This window comes from Amphiura filiformis, chromosome 6 (genome assembly GCF_039555335.1).
Source record: "Amphiura filiformis chromosome 6, Afil_fr2py, whole genome shotgun sequence".
Lineage (NCBI taxonomy): Eukaryota > Metazoa > Echinodermata > Ophiuroidea > Amphilepidida > Amphiuridae > Amphiura > Amphiura filiformis.
In genome coordinates, this window is record NC_092633.1 from 5920572 (window position 1) to 5933936 (window position 13365).

A 13365-nucleotide genomic window follows, 5' to 3' on the forward strand; every position below is an offset into this window, starting at 1 on the left:
CTTCATGCAAGTTTATTTCGACGATTTTACATGTAAGATATCTTACATGTAGCGAGCTACTTTCGAATGTAAGGCCAGTGTGAACAAGGTTTGCAAGTAACTCGCATGTAATGATATCCAATCTAATCCAATCCTATTGTGATTGTTCATAATCATTAAGTACCAGTGAATGTCACGCTTACTAGTGAGTTGGCTTACAAGTAAGTCCCCGTGTGGACACACACTTGCAAGTAGTGTAATTTAATTGCTGGGTCGAAAGTAAGAACTTTCAAAAGTAGGCTACCGTCTAACACATCTAATACCAGACAAGTATACATTAAGATTTTGAGATTAGTAATTCTGGACTTGTCTGTAGCAGATTCGTGAACAGATTTTGTATTGGTCATAATGTAAATGTGCAAACACATCCAGTTTTGAGTGTGGTGATCAGAATGACCCTGTTCACAAAATCCGGCGGGGAGGTTAGTGAGGGACTAAGCAAGTTCTAGGCATGTCAGGAAAATAAATTGTTGTTTGTGAATTGTGCAAAGTTCATTAAAAAAAAAAGGAATAGGGCGGGCAAATGAAAAATTGTCAAGAGAAATGAAAGAATGAGTAAGTCTTCACAATTAAAAACAGGGAACATATGACACAACATCGATTTCCAATGGGGGAATAACACAAAACGTATAAACAAAGTTAAAAGAGTTTTTAACTTTATATGTTTATACGTTTGTTATTCCCCATTGGAGGTTGTGTCATATTTTCCCTGATTTTAATCTTATCTATTGCTTATCCTTTGTTCTCTGCTGGTCAGTTGGAACAGATTTTCCCTGTTTTTATATTAACCCTTCACATCATAACACAAGACGTTTTATGTTAACATTTTATATAAAACATTGTTATAAAACTTTTGTCGATAATAGTTATTTAAAACATTTTCGTAATCATACCTAGAGGTTTTTTTTATCATAAGATAGAAAGACTTCTGCTCATCTTCTCTGGTGAGACAACAGGGCTGGGGTATCTTTCCATATCAAAGCTTAAAACTTATGAGGGGAAAAGTTTGATTTTACAATATTTCGATATTATTTTTTAACTTTGTAACTTTATTATGACTAACATAACTGTATTTCAAAGCGTCAAACTATATCATTATTTTGTCCCAACAAAAATAATCCATGGAATAAAATATTCATTCATATGTTTATTTATTTTATTCAACCTGGGCCATTTCTACTGGTGCACATGCATTCTAATAATTTGTCTATAATACCTTATACAAGCATCAGCAAGCACTATTTGTCACAAGATTTGAAGAGTAAATAGCCTATGTACACACTGAACACAATGCACATACAAGCTGTATTTAAGTACATGCCGAAGCTGTCAGTACAGTATAAAATGATATATGTGACCTTCACGATGCTATTAATTTAGCCCAAAGATTAGGAAAACTAGCAAAACTGGTGAACTGGTACTGTTCAAATAAAAACATCTGCAAATCTTGGTGCAATTTCCAAATAGTATTTCTATTACTTAAATAATTATTTTTGTTATTTCTTTTAATACAAACACATTACTGCCTATGACGACTTTATCGTATTACTTACATATCAAAATCAAGTAATAATTACAAAACTTGCCGTAAACTATCACCTCTGTGGGTGTTTGGGATATAACCGGCACGAATATTTTCTCAACACTGCGGCATGTGAAAAAGTAGGTCAATAGTCAGAGAAAATATGAAAAGTTATTGGTAGCATACAGTGTTTGACATAACTGGTCTAGTCCAATTTACAATGTCACACATTCATTAGTGTGTTCGGACTAACTATGTAAGATCAGGAGGATGGCACTGCACAGGGTTAAATCTACGATTTCCATGGTTAAATGTTGGGACCAGTCCGACCAGATGACATACAACCACGGCCATTTGCGGAAGCAAAAAGCTACGCCAGTGACCTGTACCATAGCCTGGCTATTCAGGAATTTTAATACCCTTAATATCCCTGCATAGTTCTTATACAATGTTTACTGTAATAATATCTTATCATATTGATAAAATTTGACCCGTATGTTTTGCGCCAACTAAGCATGCCGGGAAATGTACTGATATAATCAATTCAGTTCTTGTGTGAATCGTGTCCTTTTTCAGGCGTTTTTGAACTTCGCTGCAGCGCTGGTAAGATGCAGTTTCGGAAATAGCACTTTGGTCTTTTCACCATTGTTTAACTCTCAAACAATTAGCATGCTCGACTCATTACGTTTCTTATGTAACCATGGTAACGAGCCATTGTGACAGATACCGCAACGCTGCGGATAGAGCCTTTTCAGTGGCAGCTCCAAGTTTTTGGAACACCATACCTTTTGATATCAGAAATGCTGCTACTCTGGAATCATTCAAAACTGTGCTCTCAAGATATATCTTTTTCCATAAATAATGTTGTTGCCTTTTGTTTACTGTGTTTGATCATTTTTGTGTTCTCTTTATGTTGAAATTTAAGGCTCTGAAGCCGTTATAGCATTATGTTACCTACTTTTTACATTGATTTTTTTCATACGCATTCGTGGGCCAACATGTTAAAATAAAAAAATAAAAACTCCCCAAAAAACACTCAGAAAATGCTCAGAAAACATGCTAAATGTAAACATGGTAAAGGAATGAAAAACTAGTGTAAAAAGAATTAACACCGAAATCATGCACAATGGTGTTATAAGTACCCGGTATATGATTTTGTTGTCAAGGTAATTTTTCTAACCCTTGGTATCGTATTAAATCTGAAAAATTAATGTTACATATTATTACAGTCAGAATGGGTCACCATTTCTCTCTATATTTATTTTCTTTAGTTCAATATGTCTTCCACGCTCCAAGTTACACCATGGACGAGGTTCCAGGACAGTCTACTACATACACAATAGTCATGATAAGCAGGACCGATGAAAGTCCGAACGAACAAGATCTAGCAAGACAAATCAGTAAGTCTTTTGGTTTTAAGGGATGGGGTATGAACGTTTGGACAGTATTTATTGTGGGACATTAGAGCACATCAGACATCGAATTGCATTCTGAATACGAAGAATGTCCTTCTGATATCAAATAATTTAGATTTTTGAAATTCGCAATGTAATACACACTTTATGGCAAATGATTAAAAATTGATATTTTTGATATTTAACAGTATTCGAAGTAAACTTTATAAATCTGTTGATTTATACTTAATGTGTATGTAGGTGGGATGAAAAGCCGACGATAAATTGAAAATTTTGACCTTTCGTATTGAAGATATGGATTTTTCCCCAAAACACCAAAAAAGTAGGTCTTTTTGGGAAAAAAATCCATATTTTCAATATGAAAGGTCAACATTTTCAATTGATCGTCGGCTTTTCCTCCCAGCTACATACACTTTAAGAATATATCATTATATTTATAAAATTTACTTCGAGGACTGTTATATATCAAAAATGTGAAAAATATCAAATTTTAATAAATTGTCATAAAAGTTATATCGTGAATTTCAAAAAATTAAAATTATTTGATATCAGAAAGACATTCTTCGTATTCAGAATGTAATTCGATATGTCTGATGTGCTCTCATGTCCCACAAAAATACTGTCGAAACGCTCAAAACGTTCATTCCAGATCCCTTAAATGAACATATCTCGAAATGCCAAGTAGGTATGACCCCCCCCCCCCCCGAGTAGTGTTGCATGAAAGAGAAAAAAGTAAGGAATGTAATAAAATATATTTTCCGTACACGGGGTGACACTCATTAAAAAAAACCCGGGTCAATATTCATAATTATGGGTCCTTTTCATATCACGAAATGCCAAAGAGGTATGACCCCCTGAGTGGTGTCAAATGAAAGGGAAAAAAGTAAAGAACATAATAAAAATATTTCCCCACCCGGGGGTGACACTCATCATAAGACCTGGATCAATATTCATATCTCGAAATGCCAAGAAGGCATGACTATAATTTCCCCACGGGGGTGACACTCCTCATAAGGCCCGGGTCAATATTGTTATTTTGGGTCCTTTTCATATCTCAAAATGCCAATGCTCGCGAGTGGTGTCACATGAAAGAAAAAAAAAGTCCCAAACGTGTGACAATTCCATGGTTCCGATATGGTGCGGTAACCGCTCTAGTTATGCTTCATGAAAAATGGTATTAGTCAAGCAGCAACAAAATTCCGCGCGATTTTTGTGGTTACAGGGACTTGCAGATTTTAATATGCAAAGCATATACTGTGTACATGTAAGACATTGAATGTGCAGACCCCCAGTGCTCATTAAAGGGAATATATGTGTGTGTGTTGGGGGGGGGGGGAGGTAATTGAAGAAAAATACCGTACAGTTCCGTACACAAACATGGAAGAAATTGAAAAATGTTTTAACTTGCACCTGACTGCACTGTGACGACAATATGATATAGACTTGTATTACCAATAAACTATTTTTGGGACATGAACTCGATGAAAGAAAAAACCACACTATACATGTATTGTGATTTCCTCCTGATATGAAAGCTTTCTGTTCAAGCCCACCTGACCTGAAAAGTTGTACATAATTGTATTGTTAATAATGGCTTGAGCATACATGCATATCATGCACAATAGTATAGTAATAGTATACAGGGTGTAACAATAAAATTTGTATAATTTTGAAAATAGAATGACACAAGTATGTCGCTTATTTTTTGGTTTGATATTTATATGTCTATCAAGATCATTTCTTTAGCCACCAGCTAAGCTTTGTTCCAATAAAATCGACGGTATGGCCAATTATGTAACCTAGTTTTAAAACCGCTTGGGCCACTTTTGTCTAAGTGTTACAAAAGTGACTAATTAGAGTTGAACCATAGACCAGTTGGACGATGCTCTTATGATAGGCAGTTTTAATAATGGGGTATTCGAAGTGGTAGAAATGATTACATAATAGAACATCTCCTTGAGTTTTTGAAAGTCACTACTAACCACTGACATAACAACCTCATTTACTAGAAATTTTGCAGCTCAACAACTTCAACCCCAATTCACGTTGGAAGAGCGTGTGACATTCGGTAGCACATGGAGTCAAGCAGAAACCATAAGATTGTTTATAGCTCATTTTCCAAACTCACGTCTTCCATCAAGGCATACAGTTACATATAACTATGAGAAGTATGTATACTGCGCCAATAAAGTATCCTTACACTTGGAAAAATAATCACAATTTCAAAACTGAACAATATTTGGGTAAATTGTTTTTTTCGTTGCACTATTGCATCCTGCACATTCTGACACCACATTGAATCCAATGTGACCTCAAGAAGTAAAGTTACAAGCAATTGAATAGACGAAGGTTCAGGTTTAAAAGTGACAAACTGGTCTATACAAGGCGCAAAAAGATTCCGACAAGCGCAACAAAGAGACAACACAGTTTCTTCAACGAAGCGTTATTTAAAGCAGTTTTTATTTCAGTTTTTACTTCATAACTTTCATTTAATTTGTCAGTTCTTTTGTTTCAGTTTTCTTTTGTTCCTTTAAAAACAAATTAAAGCCAAATGCATAAGTTAGCCATTCACCATTCTCAAACCAGATGTGTGGTCTGTGGAGTTTTGAATAGGCCAGTTTGTCCCTTTGAAACTGGACTTCGTCTAATCAAATGCTTGTAACTTTACTTCTTGAAGTCACATTGAATTCAATGTGGTGCCATAATGTGCAGGATTAGATATAGTGCATCTATTAAAAAAACAAATTTACTCCAATATTGTTCAGTTTGGAAATTGTGATTATTTTTCCAAATGTAAGGATACTTTATTGGCGCAGTATAGTATTTGTTAACAGAAATGCTGGCAATAGTGGTCGCCCAGAACAGCTAGAAGCCCAGCTGAACTTAATTTCAAAATCTTATTGTTTTGTACTTATGGATGCAAAAACTGTTCTCAGTTTTACCAATGATATCTCAGGGATATGAGAAATTACCTAATAATAAGATAATTTGAAAGAAATTCCATGACTTCATTTAAAGATTTTAAAGAAATATCATATTATTATTAAGTTCATGTTAATTATATGAAGAAACACCACTTATAATTCTTTTGTGTCAGTTCTTTGATGTTTAATGCACGATAAGCATAACTACGCGGTTCAAATTAAATATGCGCAAACATGGCAAAAGTGGCCCAACACGTTTTCTGGACGATTTAATCAATCGGACATAACTTTTGAACCTAAGCTAGTAAAGAAATCAACTAAACATCTTCTTTTAGCCAAGATATTACTGATTGTATTGCATATAACATTTGTGCTATAACTCTTTTAGTTTTTTCCTGAGAAGTCAAAATGCAATTATATAAATTTTATTGTTACACCCTGTAGTATGGCTGTGTTGAATGACGTAGGTAGGCCGTACGCATAATATTCTTGAAATAAGCTGATTGGTACTTCAAAGTTAACAATGAAGTGGTGTTACAGTAAACTTACTAAATCCCTTGCGTTTTCGTATCTGAACAATAGACTTACGGAAACTGAAAAGATAAAACGAGCCATAGTTTCCGCCACATTGGTGCCAGCTGTGGGATTCATTTGTCATGATGAACTCGGAAGCTTCGATATTCCGGCGCACAGTGGCCGGTTCCGCCACATTGGTGCCAGTGGTGAGATACTAATCCGCCACAGTATACTTCAATTTTTCATGTTTTTAGTTTTAATGGCTAAAACTAGAAAAATATGGCTCCTGCCAATTTCACTCGCACTGCAACCATTTTCTACATCCAAAATCACATCTTCTCACCAATTTTATTCAGATGATAAGCTCATAAAATTTTGTTTTCACAAATATGTAAACACTGAATACTTGTTTAATGGTCACATGTGTCTGGTCTAAGTTTCGTCAGCGTTATCTCCTAGATTTCAGCTGCCAATGCCTAGATATTATTGCCATCAAAAAACCCAGATTTTGAAATATCTCCACATTCACGGGAACATGCAGCTCCTTTATTTATTTCTTAATAACGTAAACTAAAATCATAATAGTTCAGTTCGGTTCAAGTATTCAAGTACTCAATATCTTAGGATACAGTTCTTTATGTACGGGTTATATAAAGCTCCATGGACTGTATCAAACTTACTAATTGGTACTCATCAGTTCCTAGTGATTATGGACAAGTTTGACATATCAAAATGCAACATTAGATCCATCTCATTTGTAGATAAACGTTATTAAAAGTCCCAAAACAGTGATTTGTGGTAATGTCAAGCGAATCCAATGTTATATTTCGAAGAGGCAGACTTTTCAATCAATATCAAAACTGATGGGTACCAAACATTTTGATACAGACAGCTTGAACCACAATTCCGAATAGAAAGTGTAATTTCATTTAACTGTTTGAAATTAAAGTAATATAAAGCGACCTTTTTCGGAGCCTCTACAAGACCAGGCAAATAATTGCTAAAATTGCATATATTGGACAACACAATCTCTCCATTGTCTCTGTGCAGTACTTTCATGAAGAATGTCAAAACTTCACCTGAATGATGCGTTATTTCTCTCCAAGAATCGTAATCAGTTAGCCTAATATTGTTGGATGTTCTCTTCTTTACATGTAGCTCTTTCTACAGACTGTGATTCTGAGACTGCAACCGCCTCCTCAACCGATTACTCCGTACCAAACACACCAGTGGTATTTGCAGAAGGAGTATTGAACATGGAAGTACCAGTAACCATTGCAACCGATGACGATGAAGAATCCGATGAATTCTTTTGTTTGACAATTACAGAGAATCCGGGAAGTCAATATACTACGAAAATCACAATACCAGCAAACGACTGTAAGTGTTAACATCATATCTTGGACATTATAAATCGCCTAAAAACGTTTCAAAACGAAAAACCTTAAGATGGCGAACAGGAGAGAAATTCTTCTTCCATCGTGTCATTGCTCTGATCTCTGTTCACCCAATGTTGTGTTATACACATCTCCATCTCTGGGCCGTCAAGTTGTACTGGGCACGGGCTGCCATGGTGCATTTGTTCCTCAAGCAGGGGGGCAATGCAATACAGGTGTTGCATTATCTGGGGCTCAGTGCGCAATCACAGATGGTTGCCCCTAGCTCGAGCTACTCTAGCTAAAATACAGGTTTACTATCTTACATTATCTTGCTGTATAGTGCTACACTATCGTAAGTGCAGTAGAATGTAATAGCTGCCTTTTGTAAAACACCTATTGTTTGCAGCACAATCCTTTCATTGTAAGGTGATGATGTTCTGTTTTACTTGCCTGATGGCCACTAAGCTAACCCAAGATATCATATCACCATTACATGTAGTTGGGTGTTTTCTAGTGTTATTGGTTAAAAGTAAGTACATTTATTGAAATGTTGCAAATGGCAGCTATTACATTCTACTGCACTTACGATAGTGTAGCACTCTGCCGACGATATGTAGCGCTTCCGGAATTTTTGGAGAACAATACTGTTACGTAAGACGAAGAAGAAATCCGCCCCGGAGCCCGCCCTACTCCAAGGATTATTAAATCAGGATGTGACACTGCGTAATTTGCATGTGTCCAATTCATATGTTAATAGCATATTGTTATTAAAATGATGGTCTGACCTGGCCAGAGGGCGTTAATATAATAGACGTTTGATCAAGGGACAGAGTAGTTTCCGTTTGTATCGGCTACCGAACGAAACATAATTATTATCATGGAATAATTGGTAGGAAAAGGCACTATCTCATTAGCATGAGCTGCACTGTTATTTAAATAGCGTATTGTTATTTAAATTTGGCCTCAGCTCGTATAGATGGCGCTAGTCATGGCATGCAGACGGCGCCTGTTCGAACCAGTGGAAATGTACAAGCATGTTTAATTAATGCATAAATCACCGTTCTGTACCGGTATATAGGTATATAAGCTGGTATATTTTGTACACGATTTCTTTATACAACAATGGGGGTGATGGGTGATATTAAATGTATTAAGTTTATAAAATGTGACATTTACGTGCCTTTTTATTGTCTGTAGTACAAAGCTCCGCCGACTGAGGCAGCTTGAAGCTATAGATGGTGCCAGTGTGGCCGTCCCTAGCTGCATGTAGAATTCAATTCCAATAATATTGAATTATATCAGATTCATTTCAAGCAAACACCATTGGTCTGCTTTTGAAAAGAAATGTTAATTCCCAAAGATATATAATCGAGTATCACAATGTCATTATATTATGTCAAAACAGCCGTAGATCTTAAAATGTTCAAGGACATTGGTTACGTAATTTCCACAACGGCGTTTGGGGATAGACCTATGAATAAGGGATGAAGTGGTCTTCATTTCTGATCGGTCAGATGTGGTGTAAAAGATTTTGACTTGAAATACTACTTGTATTTCATACCTTCTCGAATTTCCATCGCATTATTGACAGCAAGTCCCAATTTCGACATTGCTATTGTAAAAAGTCATTCTCTTCTCAAATTAGCAGACTTTCAATAAAAAACATATCTCTGTTGCCTAATGGAAATACCAGTCCGCCATTACGGTGCAGAGGTCAGTGGTCTCAGCTCTCATAGCGGGCGCACTTTCAAGCTTGATACTCGCATTGAACAGACAAAGTTCGCATACTGAGTGGAGGCTTTATTTGTCAACCGTAATTAACATGACCAAGGGGTCGAACATGAATATTTATAACCGATCAATAACTGGACTCATTTTCTACCAAGCAAACCAGCGGGATTTGTCATTGCTTTGCGTGTTTAATAGAACAACCGTGAGTTTAGTGTCACCCCCTTGTTATTCAGTATCGAAGTTACGTAATGTTACTATGTCAACGGGATCACGCGCTAGAGTAATGAACCACGATCGAAATGATCACCACATAAAGTATATGGCACTCGAAGGCATACCAAAGTAGCGTGATCCGGTAACCAAGAGAATTACGTAACCACTTCGATGCTGAATTATGCTCATTCCGACCAGACTAGCTTTGCCAGGCAGGGTAGGCCATGACGAGTAGGCCTATGCACCGAACGTACATTTTAAGTATTTGCATATAATATACTCTTTTGCATGAAACTGTAATTGTCATCTAAAACAAACAAACAAAAACAATATTATTTGAAGTTTTAATTTTTTTTTAAATTACCCTATTTTACTACGGTCAATTAAGATGGCGGTAAATTACCATGTAAATTAACCGGTAATTTACCGACTCACAACACTGACATGAATACAAGTTTTAGTATTATTTAATAATATTATTTCCTCTATCGTTTGATGTACAAATGGTACAGGTCGGGGGGGGCAAAATAGTTTTGTACTTAATATGAGGGTGGGGGTTATAACAGTTTTAGGTCCATTAACTTGTGAGACCGGGGGTCAACAAAGTTTTGGGTTCACGAAGAGGGGATAGGGGGGGGGGGGGTTAAAAATGTGTAACACGAAAAAAAATATTGTCCCACCCCCACCAAAGTATTTCTGAACACTCCCTAAACAGCAAATGTTTTTTTTTCAGTGAGTTTTGCTTTTATTCCGTGTTAAATTATGGCAAACGGAAACAATCAAAATATGATGTAGCTAGGAAACAAATACTATAATCGCTCCTGAGGGTGTCACCCATGCATACTTTTTAATGTAGGCCTACCGGTATAGGGGCCTATTGCCAATCACAAAGTTTGAAATTGTAATTGTTTAATGTAGGCTACTCCCTAACATAATACGTTTTATAGACGAATCCAACGAGCCAAGTCATGGTCAGGATTTGGTCGGCCATCTTTGGTTTCCCGCTAGCACCAACCTGGGGTTTTGAGCACCCGATTGTGCAAATAAAAGCCGCCTAACACCTAGAGAAGATGCAAAGACGAGGAGGGTTAATAGAATAATAATATACAATAGAGGTAATCCTGTCGCATATACATAGTCCTTTTGTTCATCCATTTGTACATCTATGAATAGATGCGACGGGATTACCTGCGGAATTACCTCTATTGTATTATTCTATTAACCCTCCTCGACCTTCTCTAGGTGTAAGGCGGCTTTTATTTGCACAACTGTTGGAACTGTATTGTGTTGTAAACTTCTTTTGTCTACCTGTGTTTTCGCGGAAGGTGTAAAACGGGTGATGGAATGCAGTTTAAATTTTCCGCCAAGGCCGAATCATTTCACATTTTGGATGCCTTGTAGCCGACGGGGACCCAACTAAAGGCTGCTAGTCAGGTGTAGGAAGGCGTGTATTTGGATTCGTCTATACGCACACTGGCGAAGTGACGTACTTAAATCGGATTAACTACCATAACAATAGATGAATACAATTTTGACTGTATCGCCCGCACTCACGTTCATGCGGTAGGACCTACCGATGCATTGAACCATAGATGTCAAAGAAATGCTAATCACTTGCACCTGTAAGATATACGCTGGCGAAGTTACGTAATAAATCCGATTAACTACCATAGCAATAGGTGAAAACAATTTTGAACATATCGCGCTGCACTACAAGCAGATTGAACTAATCACCAGTGTATGTCTGCAATCATAGATTGAACACAATACTGGTCTTTTCATAGATACTAATCTTACAGGTGCAAGGGATCAGCATGATATGGTTCAATGCAGAGGTACCGCGTGAAAGTATCAGTGCAGCGCGGTATATTCAAAAATTGTTTTCACCTATTGCTATGGTAGTTAATCCGATTATTACCTAACTTCGCCAGCGTATAGTCTCTTTGAAAAAAGCGGTATGAACGGTATTGTATTCAATCTATTATATGATTGAAGACAGGTGTACAGACGGCTTGACGTGAGCCTATGATTTTTTTTCTGGGGTCTTGTGGTGTACGCTGGTTATCATCGATGTCGAGGTGCCTATAATAGTTCAATGTAAGAAAATGAGCCAATAGACGTGATGAATAAAAGCTAATAAAGATCGGATTTTTGGATTATTAGTGGCGGTATACAATTAAATGTCAAAATTACGGTGCTATTCTACTTTTCAACAATAATTCATACTTGCAGGCTACACCAATAAGTGTATTAGTGTAGAATGATATTTTTCGGGATACTTTTCCACAGGGAGGAAGCACATGGCAAATACTATTGCCGCGGGCGCCATTTTGGAAGGTCACGTGAAGTGTCAAATGATTTTTTGACTTCAAATACTCACTGTATTTCATATCTTACGCTTGTCGTATATTTCCTTTGTATTATCAATAGTTAGTCTTAATTTCGACATTACTATATCAACAAGACATTCCCTTATCAAATTAAAAGACTTTCTTGCAGAAACAAATCACTGTGGCCTGATGGGATCATAGTAGTTGACCCACTTCCGCCCGGTCTAACCTTGCTTGGGGGCGCTTTTTACTATCTTCAACAGGTTCGATTCGCTAAACTTACGACACCTTTATGTGGTGACCTCAATCACATGGGCTGAGTAAGAGTTGATGTGAATTATTCATAACCGATCGATACCTTGCCTCACTTTGTTAAGAGCAAGCCAACAAAATTTACCATAGGTTTGCGTGGCTAAACAAAAGCCGTGAATTTAGTGTCACCCCCCTGCCCTACTCATTATTTCATTGTATTTATTGCAATTCGCCTCCACACATTACGTAATTAACACAAAGCTTTTGTGAGGACTAGTGAGTGGATAAGAAATTGACAGCGGAATATACGAACGACACGCCGATTTTTCCCGCAGGCGGGTATAATACGGAATTTGCTGGGGATAATGTGACCGTTACTATAGTAAATTGTGACTGTGGAAATTGTTTTTGTGTTTGGTAGCTTTATGTATAACAAAATAATTTGACTTATGTAAAATTGTTGTTGTATATGCGTTGAGTTTGTGTACGATAATTTGGAAAAAAACACTCATTTTAATATACTATTTTTAGAAACGCAATCTGTCTGGGCTCTTCACTGAGCTAGACGCATGCGTGGTGTCAATTTTGTATAGAATTGGGCTCATTTGCATATGCATAAGTTCGTTGATAAGGCTGTGGCGTACTTAGTGATAGTGGAGTTCAAGTAAAGTGACTTGCACGATTGCGTTTGGTGATATAATGCGTATTAAACTGTTGAAACATTTGTTTTTGTAAATCTGCACAATGTCCAGGCATGTCGCAAATGGCAAATATTGTATTACGTGTAATAATATGTCCTAGTGTATTGTATTTGTTCGAAAAGTTTAGCCCCGCTATATACTTCGCGCAAGGCATAGTTAATGCATGTCAAGTAAAATTTTCGCTGAAATTTTATTTTATTGTTGTATTAATTGTTGTCAATGAAAGTGGCAGTAAAATTTCGAAAATAACCGTGCATTTATGACGAATTTATGTCATGGGACTATTTGTTATGGTTTTAATGCGGAGGGACATGGAGCTAAGGTCAGTAACTGTGAAATGATC

At 36.7% G+C, this 13365-nt stretch overlaps 1 protein-coding gene across 1 annotated transcript in view; it reads left to right on the forward strand.

Moving 5' to 3' along the window:
* Positions 1–13365, forward strand: part of LOC140154873 (uncharacterized) — a 63749-nt gene that overhangs the window by 953 nt on the left and 49431 nt on the right. The window contains exons 2-3 of the mRNA XM_072177524.1: positions 2833–2961; positions 7575–7796. Of these exons, the coding sequence (XP_072033625.1) occupies positions 2833–2961; positions 7575–7796 (351 nt within the window). The remainder of the gene's footprint in view (positions 1–2832; positions 2962–7574; positions 7797–13365) is intronic.